General features: G+C 39.9%; 2 protein-coding genes across 6 annotated transcripts; both read right to left on the bottom strand.

The window, feature by feature from the left end:
- Window positions 1-514: 514 nt before the first annotated feature.
- Window positions 515-8,811, bottom strand: nectin4b (nectin cell adhesion molecule 4b). Of its 4 annotated transcripts, none has more exons than XM_035528492.1 (11): window positions 8,413-8,811; window positions 7,119-7,313; window positions 6,654-6,821; window positions 5,909-6,187; window positions 5,648-5,765; window positions 3,660-3,811; window positions 2,392-2,560; window positions 2,175-2,250; window positions 1,345-1,407; window positions 958-1,152; window positions 515-780 (listed from the first exon to the last, which is right to left on the bottom strand). In XM_035528492.1, exons 1-11 carry the CDS (start codon window positions 8,456-8,458, stop codon window positions 526-528), a joined length of 1,716 nt encoding a protein of 571 aa, XP_035384385.1. In that variant the 5' UTR covers window positions 8,459-8,811; the 3' UTR covers window positions 515-525. The 4 variants fall into 4 exon arrangements, with proteins under 4 accessions (XP_035384385.1, XP_035384386.1, XP_035384387.1 ...); XM_035528493.1 differs by having other exon boundaries at window positions 964-1,152; XM_035528494.1 differs by having other exon boundaries at window positions 1,000-1,152.
- A 1,066-nt stretch (window positions 8,812-9,877) lies between these two features.
- Window positions 9,878-11,435, bottom strand: fcer1gl (Fc receptor, IgE, high affinity I, gamma polypeptide like). Of its 2 annotated transcripts, none has more exons than XM_027021755.2 (5): window positions 11,265-11,435; window positions 10,749-10,834; window positions 10,447-10,479; window positions 10,058-10,081; window positions 9,878-9,961 (listed from the first exon to the last, which is right to left on the bottom strand). In XM_027021755.2, the coding sequence occupies exons 1-5, from the start codon at window positions 11,314-11,316 to the stop codon at window positions 9,896-9,898; spliced, it is 261 nt and encodes an 86-aa protein (XP_026877556.2). In that variant the 5' UTR covers window positions 11,317-11,435; the 3' UTR covers window positions 9,878-9,895. The 2 variants fall into 2 exon arrangements, with proteins under 2 accessions (XP_026877556.2, XP_026877558.2); XM_027021757.2 differs by having other exon boundaries at window positions 10,749-10,831.
- Between the last annotated feature and the right edge of the window lie 2,649 nt (window positions 11,436-14,084).

Genomic DNA, 14,084 nt, shown 5'->3' with positions numbered 1-14,084 from the left:
TGGATTGATGAGTTTTAAAATTGGTTTTAAGCCATGTATATTTCTAGAAGATGCAGGGAGAGGCATCTGGGCGCAGGAAGAACTGGAGGTTTATTAAAGTTTCACTTGTGGGGATGTGTGGTAAGCTGCTTCTGGTATTCACCACTGTTTACTCAAGGGAGCACAGAAACAATGGCATGTATTGAGTTCCTGGAAGAAGCACCAAGTGAGCAAAGGTTTGCAGGAAAAGATTTGTTCTGCTGTACCACAGAATTTGTTCATTTTTGGCGAGTTCACAGGTTCACAGCAGCAGGAGAAAGCAGCACAAGAATGAGATTCCACCCAGAATGGGGTGACCGACTGGTCTTAGATGATCTGGCCACGTGGGTGCTGTATATAGTATTATAGTTACTGTGCTAGTGTGAGGCTTCGGTCAGGACAAGGGGAGCATTAGATGATCTGGTGGGATCTTAGAAGATCTGGCCACATGGGTTCTGAATTCCAGAGTTAGGGTGGGGCTTCAGTCAGAGGACATGCAGATGGTCCCTATATGATCTGGCCATGTGGGTGCAGTATTATTGCATTTGGGTGAGGCTTTGGTCGGAGAACGCCATTGCTACAGTGGAAGTGGTTGGCAAGTGCCTCGGAGATCTCGTAGGGTTCAGGGGTGCAGTTGCCCTCTTCTCCCTCTGTCACTCCCTCTCTCTGTCCCCATCCCACTTTCTCCATCCCTGCTTGTCTTAGAGGCCCTGAGCTCACAGACAAGGGTGGGGGGCTCTGGTCCCTGTGAAGATCCAGATCCTGGATGAGCATAAATAAATGGAAAAGACAGGAGTTACACCTTTACAACACTTTTTTCCTGGTTCCAGAAAGTAAATGGACCCGTGTCTGCCCGTGCCGTGTTGGTCACTATCTCTGGTGCATTGCGCATCTTCATATGTTATTGCTGTACACCTACACACAGGCATGAACGCAAACCTTCACCATAGACAAAGTGCTGTTCTTCAAGAAGGACTCCACCCTGCGCATGCGTTCGGTCTTCTCTGCCTCCATCTCCCTCCTCCTTCCGCTTCCGCGCTCTGAGTGGCAGGAAGGGTAGATGGCTGGCCGACCTAAGCTATCGTACTCGCCTTCCCTCAGCCCTTCTCTCTGCTCGAACAGCACTGAGCTCTCCTTATAATAGACAACATGCAATAAACATCACAACATTGCTGGCCCATGGCTCTTTCTTGATTCATGAAACTGTAGCATATCCCAAAATATCAGGACTCACAAAAGAAACTCTTATCTATGAAATGCAATTATTAATGAAGATGTGTGAAGACAGCTTTTAGATTTATATAGTAAATGGCAGACACACAGTACCTCTAGCGTTAAAAGGCTGTTTTTCATTGCACTGTCCAATCTGATTAGTGCACAGTCTTCAGTCTGGCAGAAGAGAAGAAGAATAAGAAAAAGGTTCCAAACAAGTAATCACAAATCAGCGTTTTAAGTTTAAACATTCGGTTTCAGTATTATGAAATTTACATACCATTAGTGGTGTTCAAATACAGAAGTACATTTTCTAGTATTAGAGTGACAACCAGTCAGACCACATTTTTTGTTTAACAACCAATGACAAATACATCTGAGCCAGTCTTTCAACATTTTAGAGCCTTTCATGACCTGGTTTCTGTGTGCTGAGAAGCACGACAGCACAAAAAAATGGCCGCTTTCTGGGTGGCCCCAAAGGAATGGACTGGGTTCATATGTGGTGCTGGGGGATTCCTTTTTCTTTTTAAGAATCACAACATTTATATCAAAGCGCTACAGGCAAAATGACTACTACTGCAGACACCAGAGATTCTCAGCACACAAAAGCCTGAACATATTTAGTCTCACAACAGCATGCGTCAGTGTTGCCGTGGCCTTTGTGATAATGTTGCAATACTGGTAAAAATGAGCATGACGGTGTATGACAAATAATGTGTGTAGACTGGGCTTTCAAAAGCAGTTTAAAAGCATTTAAGAGGTAACTTATACTGTCAGTAGGGTTTTAGAAATGTTTTTAGCCTGAACCAAGACTAAGACTAAGCTGAAACAGTGTCCATATTATTTAAGTAAATATTATTTATGTAAAAACTGACAATATGTATAACTGAGAATCATTACGAAATGTAAAATTATTTTAAACAAAATAGTGACCAAAACACTACCTGTATCCTCGGATCAGTACTGATGGAGTTCAGTCTCCTCATAGAGTTCTGTCTTGAAAGATTGTTTATTTCTTCTCTGAAGAAAAAAAAAGTGAGGATTAGTGAGAGAGAGAGAGAGAGATTCATACAAAAATAAAGTGTAGTAAATTTTATTAGCTTTGAAAAGGAATCAGTGACTGCAGTATTGGTACTGAGGTGGGAAAGACTGCATCCTTACTTTTTCTCACTGAGCTCCCTCTTAAGCTTCCTGTTCTTGTGTTTATGGTAGCGGTTCACCAGAATGATGATAATCACCATGACAACTACCAAAGTCCCAGCAGCTCCTCCAACTATGATAATTAATAGGATGTTGTTGGAATCTTGACTCTGAGAAGCTTCAGATGTTACTAGAAATACAGGGGGGGGGGGGGGGGGGTTAAAATGTCCTTTCTTTGCCTCATGGGGGCAGTGTTCAAACACAAATATAAAAGAAATATCAAATGAATTTAAACTTGGTAATCAAACGATTTTAATAACTGATAGCAATTATGGTTTGGAATTCTCCATCCACCAAAGGTTCAGTAAAGGTTTTGAATTTGTTTTGCAGTAATCCAGTGTTGATCTGAGAAAGGGCTAAGAAGTTAAGGCCCAACCATTACTATATCATGAAATAATTTATTTAACTTATTTTCAGGTTAAGTGAATGAAGAAATGAAGAAAATCAACTTAATCCTGTGTTAATTTGCAGTAAGGACACAAAAGCAGCCCTCATTGTTTCTGTAATAATATATCAGGTTTGAGATTCCTTTTGGTTTACTCACCTTGGCTATTCATATACCAGCCATTGTTGCAAAGAAACATATTTATTAGTCTAGTTATGAGGCTTAAACCAACTCCCAACTCTCTTACGCTTAAAGGGAAGAAAGAAAACAAACTGAGGAGGACCTTTTTGAAGGTAATCGCTGTTCCCTTTCCATTAGCAGCCTCCCTGCTTAGTGAAGCTCATCTTACGTTTATGTGACGTACAGTTGCCTGTCATCATTTCAGCATATAATCTCATGCGTCACTTGTTTGTTGAGTACAGAATTCATGCTTTTACTGAGGAATTTGAATTTTCTTTGAGAAGTGTAGTTTTTTTTTTTTTTCTTTTTTGGTCTTAATCAAGAAATTATTCCAAAATTTAAGAATGATTCCAAAATAAATATTCATCTTAAAAAGTGTCCAGAGTGCAGTAATGTGGTGGTGTATGGTGGCATCTGCACTCAGGAAAATTACTTGTATGTTTGTATATTTGGTGAATGATATTACTTGAGATTATTAACATACCTTCTAATACGTATAAGATCAACTAATTGTTTGTGTTCTTTTCTTTACTTGTTTGTCATAGAAAAACCTGCTCACTGCAAAAGTATATCCAAAAGTGTAAGCAAAATTATATTTATCACGTTAAATATGTGGCAATATGGCAAAAAAATTTTCATTTCACAATAGACAGAAATGCCTCACCTGGAATCTCAACGTTGACCTCTGCTCTCACCACTCCTACTTTGTTCCTGGCCTCACATTGGTACACTCCTTCGTCCGTCTTATTCAGGGGGCGGGTAAAAATGAGCCTGTTTCCTTCCACGGACACACCCTCAGGCAAACCTGCACCCTTCCTGAAGAAAAGACGATTCAAATGCTTTGTCTGCCGAATGTTCACTGTTCCATTTTATAACCCTTTTATGTTCTGATAAGGAATAAATGAACAGGTTCTGTGGAGGCTGAAAATAGTTTTTTTGGTTTAGTAAATAATGACATGTGATAAAACTGGAATGAACCATAATATATATATATATATATATATATATATATATATATATATATATATATATATATATATATAATTTTATATTTTTTTTTACATACACACACACACACACACACACACACACAGAGGAATGAATATATATTACTGTTGGATTTGAATGCAGATGAACACTGACTGCTTTACTCAGAACATATAAAATGATTCCTTCTTTTCATCTATGATACATAACAGAAGGACAATTTCTATTTGTGCCCCTGGAGTGAGCACATCTATGATGTAATGAATGGCTTGCCTTCTAATACCTCCCCCCTCTTTGTACCCCAGGCCTCTCCTGCAGGCCTGTAATAAGTATCTGAATAATGCACAGAACAGTAGGATTATCTTCAACACCTCCCCACTTAGCAGTGCTAAGGACACACCTCCGAAACCGCGTGCACACACACACATGCATGCGTGCGCACACACACCAGCAACACCCCAGACATACAGGCAGAAGGACCCCACTACTGCACGGAAAGGGACTGTGTTGCCATGGCTACCCTAAAGCCAAAAGTTCTCATGTTACGGATATAAAACACACACACACACACACACACACACACACACATTTTTAAGCTTTGTGAAGGTTTTTGTAACAGAACTTTAACAGAAGCCACTAGGAAATGAACATGTTTTCTAAATCATGCACCTCCCATTTAACAGCAAATGCACATCCCCACAGCAGTGTGTGGAGTTGCAAGAGCTGGAGCAGAGCCAGTCAGCACTGAGTGCTACCAGAGCACACACACAGAGCTCGCCTGTTGGCTGCCCAGGAAACCTGCCATGACCCAGCAGCCTGGGCTCTGTCTAAGGTAGGAGATGAAACATCGTCAGGGTAATTGTATGCACCGGCGTCACACTCGATACCTTCAGGCTGGAGTCTCTAATCAAACTAAACCCTGTCTTTTTTTTGGTGCCCGTTAAACCGACATTTAAAGCGCAGTGTGGTCATTTAGGGCTTAGGATGTGTCTATGCATTCTCCTCCCCCTCCCTTACCCTCTCTCTACTTCCCGCCCCACACACTCACACACACTCACACACACTTAATGTGAAATGGTCTTCCACTTGCTCTGCAGACACAGGTTGCAACGCTACACCATGGCTTTTATTCAGCCCTCAAAAGAAAATTTGAATAAGCAGCACTCTCTGAGTTTAATACCTTTTGTGTGCATGTGTGTGATTATGTGGGTAGGAGTGAGAGTGAAAGAGAGCAAAACAGTGAAAGAGCCTAAGAGAAAGGAAGAGAGAGGGAGGAGAGTAAGAGAGTGACAGAGAGAGATAGAGAAAGAGAGAGACAGACAGAGAGAGAGAGAGAGAGAGAGAGAGAGAGAGAGAGAGAGAGAGAGAGAGAGAGAGAGAGAAAGAGAGCGAGAGAGATGGGTGGTGCCTGTCTGCTACTGAGTTTGAGGTTTCTGCAGCGTCATGGATCATTTTTGGGCTAGGCCCGCACACTCAAAATACTGTTCACACTCAAAATAAATCGGATGACAAATGGTGTGAAATGCCAACAAATGAGGAGAGAGAATATAGGGGAAACACAAACATTGTGAAAAGTGTGAATGTGGTGCAGAGACATGACAGGCAGACAGAGAGACAGACAAGCAGGCAGAAAGACAAGTAGACTGAAAGGCAGACAGAAGGTACCTGGTCCAGGTGAAGTTGAGTGGCCGGGGATTCCCTCCACCTTCACATCTAAGTTCAGCTCCCTTATTATTAACCAACCAGCTGTGATCATAGCCAGCAACCACAGCATCTGGTGGAACTAAACACACACACACACACACGCACGCATACACGCACACACACAGGTTGAGGACCACAATCAAGACTTGACGTTAACTAGTTAGACTCACAGAAAGCGCGGATATATCCAGTTGTCTGTGACTGTCAGGAAGGTGGACTCACAGTGCACCACCAACGTGTTGCGAAGTCGTCGTGGCTGATCCAGAGCAGGGTGCCACACTAGACAGTCCAGCCTGCGCCCATCCATGCTCCGCAAAGGGTGTAGGAAAAAGTTGGAGGTGACGACCCCATCCCCTGATGTCCTGTTCTGCGATTGGCCAGGGACGTCTGTGTCCCAGGAAAGGCGGGGCAGGGGCAAGCCAACTGCCCTGCAGCTGGCTGCCAAGCGGAAGGCCTGACCCTCCTCCAGAATGACAGGGTCCAATGAGGAGATAGGCAGCCCTGGAGAATACAGCAGAAGCCAGAAGGGAAGGAAGAGAAGTGCCACATATGAGCACATCAAAACCAGGCATGTTAATCAAGTTGTGATTAAGAAAAAGTGGATAAGTGTGTTTTAGCTCAGTAAAGTAAGTAAAAATGAAACTATTGCCAACCCATTATGTCTGGGTGATAGTGTCTTACTACGTTCACTTACTCACTACGATATAGGATCTTATCAGTGTGTGTACTGAAATCCTCTTATGTCTGCCAAGTCTGATGATATTTCATAAAGATTGGTTGCAAAGTGTTATGTCATTACAGACATGTTTATTCTAACAGCAGCAGCAAGGCTATATTCCCAGGACGGTTCCAATCTGAGAGGTCTGGTTCTGTATTGATTTACCGTCTTTCATCTTTTTTTCTACATTATTTAATCATTCCTGTGCAGCTGGGGGCAGAAGGAAGAAAAGCATGAAGGAGCTCTTACTCCAGACGATGAGCTGGATGCGTCGCTCAAAGTTTCCTGAAGGATACGTGGAAATGTGGCAGGTATATGTGGCCTGGTCTGACTCCTTTGTGCTCTGGATCAGCAGTGTTGAGTCTTGAATAGGGTCACTGCTCTCAAAACGCACGCGCCCCGCAAAGCCAGGAAACACTACACGTGCACACAAACACACACAGGTTCAGATCAAATTAAATCCAAGCAAAAAGGTCAAGTGAGAGCACACTGGTATAAATGTATAAATGTGAACCAGAGTATAAATGTGTATGAAGACACCCTGCAGTCTCTCTGTCATGTGTCCTGTGTGTGTGTGTGTGTGTGTGTGCACGCGTGTGAAGGCACCTTGCAGACCCTCTGTCATGTGTCCTGTGTGTGTGTGTGTGTGTGTGTGTGTGTGTGTGTGTGTGTGTGTGTGTGTGTGTGTGTGTGTGCACACGTGTGTGAAGGCACCTTGCAGACCCTCTGTCATGTGTTTAGTGATGATGTGCTCCCTGACACCACCTCTCCTCTCTCTGTACCAGGTGACCTGCACCACACTGTCCTCATCTTGTGCTTTAAATTGGCACGGCAGCCGAGAGTCCTCATCAGCAAAGGAGCGCAGGGCCAGGGACGGCGGAGGCTGGATGAACTCGCCACACACACACACTGGTGGGCACAAAGGAGTCAGGGTTCGCGCGTTCATGTGGAGCATGTGCATTTGCCCAGGGGGTTGGCGGAAGACAACAGAAAAGAGAAATGTGTCAGCAAGATTGTTGTGCTGGCATGAGAACGAAGTGGGGAAGAAACAGGTTAGTGTGTGTGTGTAGTTTAGAATTAATACAACCAAAGTTGTGTGCCTCCGAGATGAACGTGTGTGATGTGCTTAGAGGTGAATAACCCGACTTTTCAGTTAATGTTCAACTTTGTCTATCATGATTGTGTTAGACAGAGAGAAAATACTCACACAACCACACACATACAAGGACACTAATGACTCTCAGACAAGGACATTCCCATAAACACAACTGAGAACTGATTGAAATTAATTAAACTGCTCTGACGTACTCCAGTATCTCAGTATTGTGCTACAGGACAACAGAAAATTAGCTTTTTGGGGTTTTTTTGGTCCCTCTATCTCCTGTAGGCAACTGTGAGTGTTGACTAAACTACAGGCATTTCTTGTTCATATTGATATTTGCCTGCAGATGCCGCTTCAGTGAACCACACCAACACAAAACACAGAAGGTGCATAAACTTGTCACGCAACTACTGTTTGTCGCAAGCCCAATGCATAAAAATAGCCACAAATGTACATACATATATACTTATATAATGTGTGTGTGTGTATAATTATATATATATATACATACATATACACACACATACATACATACATACATACATACATATATATATATATATATATATATATATATATATATATATATATATATATATATATATATATATATATATACATACACATACATACATACACACATACACACACACTAAAATATATATATATATATATATATATATATATATATATATATATATATATATATATATATATATATATATATATATAAGATGAAAAAATACACACACACTTTTCATGTTCATGCGTGTATAAGCTGTCATCTTATATACGCATTAACATGAAAACAGTGTGTGTGTGTTTCATATTTACCTGCAAAGGTAACTGGGGGCATGTACTGAAGTGTGATTAATGATTACATTTTCATTAGATATTATAACTCACCAATTACTCTTGTCAGTAAGACACCAAACAAGGCTAGGCATGCCATCTTCCACAAGGGTCCTCTAATCCAAAACTTACTAGCGTTCCCAGTAGTTTCAGATATATCCGATTAGTACAGGCTGTTTCCTATCGCTGCCTCTCATGATAAGACTCTTGGCAATAGGTATGTATGTTCCATAATGTACAAGATTAGAGCCAGAAGCTAGAAGGCGAGCTCCTTGATTCTTCGTATCCAACACTATTCCCATTTGCCAGTGGGTGTCAAAAATACGACTCATACGATTCCACTGCAAAAAAAAAAACAAAAAAAGCCCCAACCCTACAAGGCAGAGTAATTACATGGACAAGTTAATTAAACATGGGTTTACATCGATTATCGGTAGACCGAATTTCACAGCTATAAGCTGCCTTCAACGCGAGCTTGCTCTGTTCTCCTTTTACCTGCAGTAAAACGTTACACACCTGCGCTCCGCCCACCGTCCGTGCGCCTTCCTACTACTTATTCCCTGAACCTCTGAGCGGTGCGACCTTTGTCCTCTGCGATAGCGCGTTATAGGGGTCTCGCTGCGAGTCGGACGGTGGAGTCAGTGTACTTCCAATACGTGCGAAACAAAGCACACTTCTGGAATTTTGCTATCCTACAACATATGGAAGTGGAATCGCAGGATAATTCCGATAGCTTCGTAAGCTTTCGCGTTGGCCTGGCCAGTGGGTCTACTGGAATTAGGCTACTCTAGAATCCAGAGAATCGCAGAGAACTCCACGGACCAGTCAAACCAGTTCTGAATGCTTTTTCAATAAATCACCGGAAGCGCTGGATGTCATACCAAAACTCATGGTCAGACGTCGTAAATACAATTCATAGGCTTTAAGACCTTACACCTTGATAAGTTATAAAGGATACAAATGAAACAAATTCAACAAATGATTAGTTAAACAAGTATTTATTTTAATACATTTTAAACGTCATACATTGTGATATCATGTAGGCCTACGTAACGGATAAGCTATGAGCAATGGCTAAAATTACAAATTGTATCAGATTCCCTCTGAGTAATTGCGCACTAAAGTTTTTTCATCGCTGAGTTCCTTGTGCTGTTGAGGCTCAATAGAAATGGAAGTGACACAGCATCCTATTTTCCGATCAATGTTTTGACCCGTGTGTGTGTGTGTGTGTGTGTGTGCGCGCGCGTGTGTGTGTGCGTGTGTGCGTGAGAGAGAAATAATTTGGTGCTATGACATGTCTCCTAAGTAATTTAATGATTATGTAAAATGTTTAATGTAAAATTATATGAAATTAAAAATGTTACATGCTCTGTACATTTAAAACTAAAGTTATTTAAAAAGTAAAAAAAATTAGAAACATAGCTGAATATTAAAACAGAGGTACATGTAGATAAACTGCACTGAGAAGTTTTGCAGAGTTCTTCTAAATCAGAAAACAGAATGAAATAGTGAGATGTTGAAGCGACAGGACTGTTGCTCACTTCACTGGTTTCTTCATTGTTTGGAGCGTCTCATAGGTATCAGAAGCATGAGGCTTCAAACCCTGCGAGAGAATGAGAGAGACATCGAGAGAGGTTACGTTTGCACAAAAATGTTTGTTATTCAATTGCACCAACGGGTCATTTAAAACACACTCTACCTGATAGATGCCTTCGTCTTTAGCCTTTGGAGGAGGGAGATAAAGAGTATATAATTACAAGTTTGGATTTTTAAATTTCTGTGACCAAATGTTCTGAGTAGCGTGTGGTACTCTGTTAAAGTATGTGTTGTGCGGTGTCATCCATAAATACAGAGTTCCTGTTTCTGTCTCCTACACATTGAAACTTTTCTGTGTGCATGGCTCATGTTTTAAACTTTTCACGGAATGTGTTTACATAGGATAGTTACTCGAGAAGCGTGGTTAGGTTTCATGGAAATGTGCTAATGTGAGTGGTAGTGGTAGGGGTCACTAATAGACAGGAAATAAGTGAGAGCAAAGTGAGAAAACCAGCGGTTGCACATGGACCAGCACAAAGTTACAAGACCTACCTCTGCACCTTTCTCACTGTTTCTAGAGCGTATCTGCATAACATCAGGAGAAATTATTGTTAATATTATTACTAGCACAGTATAATATGTCTTTCATTCCTTCATTTCATTCATTATATTTTCATCCTTGTATTTGGCTTTTGTGATAACTGACAAAATTAATGTGTAATTTTACAGGGTTTTTAAACTTTATAACAACAATATATTTTTACTGTAGTTGGAAATGCTACATAATTAATGTGAACAGTACAACGGGAGCTAGAGGCTTGACATGGGTAGTGTTTAAGTGATAAATGTTTCACCCTCAGTCTGCAGTAAAGAATAGTCAGCACAATTCCATAAATAACCAGAATCCCATCCAATATGTAACACACTTCAGCTTGTGCTGCTGGAAAAGAGTACACACACACATCATCATCATCATCATCATCATCATCATGTTTTTGAAAATATTCCATAGTACATGAACTTCACAAACTTCATAAAATATAGGATACTGGATTTCTAATATATTTTTGATGTTTGTATTAGAAACAGAGACAAATACTTTAATAATACAAAAATCTGATGTTTTTAAGGTTCATATTTTGGCAAAAACATCAATAGAATTTACTCTAAGAACTTTAAAGAAACACTCTTAGCATTAAAAACACTGCAGACCATATACATATATAAAACATATACCATATAATGTCTGGCTAAAATATTGCACCGACATTGACTTCAGTTATTAGACAAATACTAAGACTGCTTATCACTGATATAATCTAATACCTAATCAGATAAGCAGAAAAACTCAGCAGCTCAGTTGACCTTACCAGCACTTTGGACATTCAGTAGAAGGAAGAACAATATCCCTAATCCATACATTCTGGCAGTGGTCCAGAGCAGGGTTAAGCCAAACCAGAGAAGTATATAAGTGGAGAAGACTTTGAGAATATGGGTGGCGTGGGTATGGGGATTTGTATCTACATACAGGCAGTGTGAAAGCAGTCCTTCAACAGGAAATTGTGGCTTGTGACAGAGTAGCCATAGCACACTAATAAGAAGCAGAAGTCTACAAACTTCCACCATCTCAGACTGGTCTATCTTCCCCTGACCTCACTCTTCACACAAACATGAAAAAGTAAAACAAGAACCTAAAATTCATTCTTGTGTATACAAAAGGAAGTGACCAGTACAAATGTTTTAATTAAAGACACCAACTGAAGGAATTTACACTGAAGAAAATCTAAAGCTAAGAAAACCTAAAGCATAGGCAGTCCTTTTTATGTGAGGAGTTAGACATGTTTTTGTTGCAGGGATTTATTGGAGAGAATGGTCTGTGTGTGTGTGTGTGTGTGAGAAAGAGAGAGAGAGAGAGAGAGAGAGAGAGAGAGAGAGAGAGAGAGAGAGAGAGAAAGAGAGAGAGAGAGACAGACAGACAGACAGACAGACTTGTGCTTTAATGTAATGTGAAACTGTTTGGGGTCATGCTGTCCAAAATACTCTGCAACACTAAAGCAATTATGTGCATGTAGCATGTATGATCTAAAGAAATCCTGTGCAAAATCATGAAACTTTTCAGTTTTAAGTAGAATTTCATTAAGCATATATGTAACATAAGAAAAAATGTTTTATACTTGTCTCAGTGTCATCAAAAGTAACATGTATTAAACAAATGATAGCAGCCAAAAGCACTCTGTAAAACTTTAGCAAAGCATAGTATGTGCACAAAACAAGACATAAATTACAAATCACAGTATCTCACAATAATATGCACTAGACAAACAGTATGCTACTGTTTAATACAGTGCAGGACTAGAAACAGCAACTGCAAACACAGACAAACACGGGAAATGTCCCAAACCAATAGTAATTTGACTCACAGTGCTCTCTAGTGGTGGACATCACACACATGAAAATACCACAAAACAGCTGGACAATTACTCAGTTATTCAGATTTTTAAGTGGGTTAAAGGCCAAAAAGGTTATGGAGAAAAGGATATTAGATAATTACCACCTCATTTATTGTATGAACTAGATAAGGTTCACCAAATACTTTATGTAAAAAAGAGTATCCTTCAGAGACTATAACAGCAGGACCTTTCTATGAAATTGTCATGCAAGAAATTGTTTATTTATTTATTTATATTTGGATAAACTAAATTGGTGTTGTTGAGCACAGTATAAACACATTTTAAAAGTAGAGAAACCCAACGGAACGTTGTTCACTGTGGGTACGATTTTGTACTAGATGCTGTTGCCAGGGATCAGCCGGTTCTTTCTTCTCAAGCAAATCAAATGAAATTTATTTCCCTTTAATGCTTAATCCATTTTTTTACTACATTATCTATCTATCTATCTATCTATCTATCTATCTATCTATCTATCTATCTATCTAAACTTTAATCTACAATGCATTGTTAATTTTCTTCTTTGAGGTATTTTTATATAAACATTTCTCACCATTATATATCATTGTTGCCATCTAGCTGTTCTAGTGCATCTCTCAAAACACTTTATTAATATCTTTCTTACCTTCATCAAACACCATTCAGCTTCAATCTCTTCTACAAGTTCTTACAGTGGTTTTGAATGGCTTTTTCATCAGTGGCCAGGATTGCCCTCAGTGTTAGAGATGAGCAGAAGTAGTTCAGGAAGAACGACAGTTTTACTTGTGTATACAGGAAGAACAGCAGTTATACTGGTGTACTGAGATGTGGCACCAAATGATGGACAAGGATAGTTCACAGACCTAAACACAAGGGAACATATATATGGCAAATGAAACATATAGTACACAATATACACACAGTACACACACACGGCTCACAACTACACAAAAATACACAGCTACACAACACTACACAACTAGACAAAACAAAGTTTACAAACTAACGCTGTTCCTTTTATGGTGTGTTTCATTACACAAACCTTTATCAGACACTAGAGCATTCATTTTGTGGGTTAAAGTGTATATCAGAGGGAGAGACAGGTGTGCCAGATGGAGGTATGAGATCAGAGGCTGGGTAACAGGCTGAGACAGGACTAGAAAACACAGGATAGAGAACCCAAACAAATGATACACCAATCCACCTTTGAACAGGTTTGAAATAGCTGTGTTCAGCCATTTTATGCAGTCATTTAGGCCATTTATCAATTTCCTGCACACATTCATGAAACAGTACAGTTTCTGCCTAAAACGGAGCTTCACATAAACACCATAACACCAATCTGGTCCAAGTTTGTAAATGCATTATACACACTCACATGGTTCATTGGAAGACAACCATCCAGAATATTATTAGTGGAGGAGCAAAATGATGAACAAGGTTTATGTTCGTAAAACTAAAAAATTGAAGAAATTGAATGGTTGCCAAAGTTCTATTTAGAAATCAGAAAGCAAAATTTATCAGGCTCCAGAGTTGATGTGAGCCCATATGACTTTCAACTGCAACTGTTCATTTGTCAGTGAATGCACTCTTTAGAGCAGTCTAGAGTAGGTCTGATGGGAAAGGCTACACAGGTAAACAAAATGTGAACTTTTATTTTTGTTTGTTTTGCAGTAGGTGGTCCTTATAGTACCTTTAACACTGAACTCTAATGTTTTTAGAATTTAAATATCATGTCTTTTAAGTGATAAGGCAATTAAATTT

This window comes from Electrophorus electricus, chromosome 7 (genome assembly GCF_013358815.1).
Source record: "Electrophorus electricus isolate fEleEle1 chromosome 7, fEleEle1.pri, whole genome shotgun sequence".
Taxonomy (NCBI): domain Eukaryota; kingdom Metazoa; phylum Chordata; class Actinopteri; order Gymnotiformes; family Gymnotidae; genus Electrophorus; species Electrophorus electricus.
This window is presented reverse-complemented; position numbering and strand designations above follow the sequence as displayed.

Excerpts from the sequence above, each read along its gene's own strand:
- fcer1gl (XM_027021755.2), bottom strand. The coding sequence starts at position 11,316 with ATGTATGGATTAGGGATATTGTTCTTCCTTCTACTGAATGTCCAAAGT. Across the intron at positions 10,835-11,264 it reads ACTGAATGTCCAAAGTGCTG|CAGCACAAGCTGAAGTGTGT; the intron begins GTAAGGTCAACT and ends ACTCTTTTCCAG. Across the intron at positions 9,962-10,057 it reads AAGACGAAGGCATCTATCAG|GGTTTGAAGCCTCATGCTTC; the intron begins GTAGAGTGTGTT and ends ATTCTCTCGCAG.
- nectin4b (XM_035528492.1), bottom strand. The coding sequence starts at position 8,458 with ATGGCATGCCTAGCCTTGTTTGGTGTCTTACTGACAAGAGTAATTG. Across the intron at positions 5,766-5,908 it reads CAACACGTTGGTGGTGCACT|TTCCACCAGATGCTGTGGTT; the intron begins GTGAGTCCACCT and ends GTGTGTGTTTAG. Across the intron at positions 2,251-2,391 it reads AGGGAGCTCAGTGAGAAAAA|AGAAGAAATAAACAATCTTT; the intron begins GTAAGGATGCAG and ends TTTTTTCTTCAG.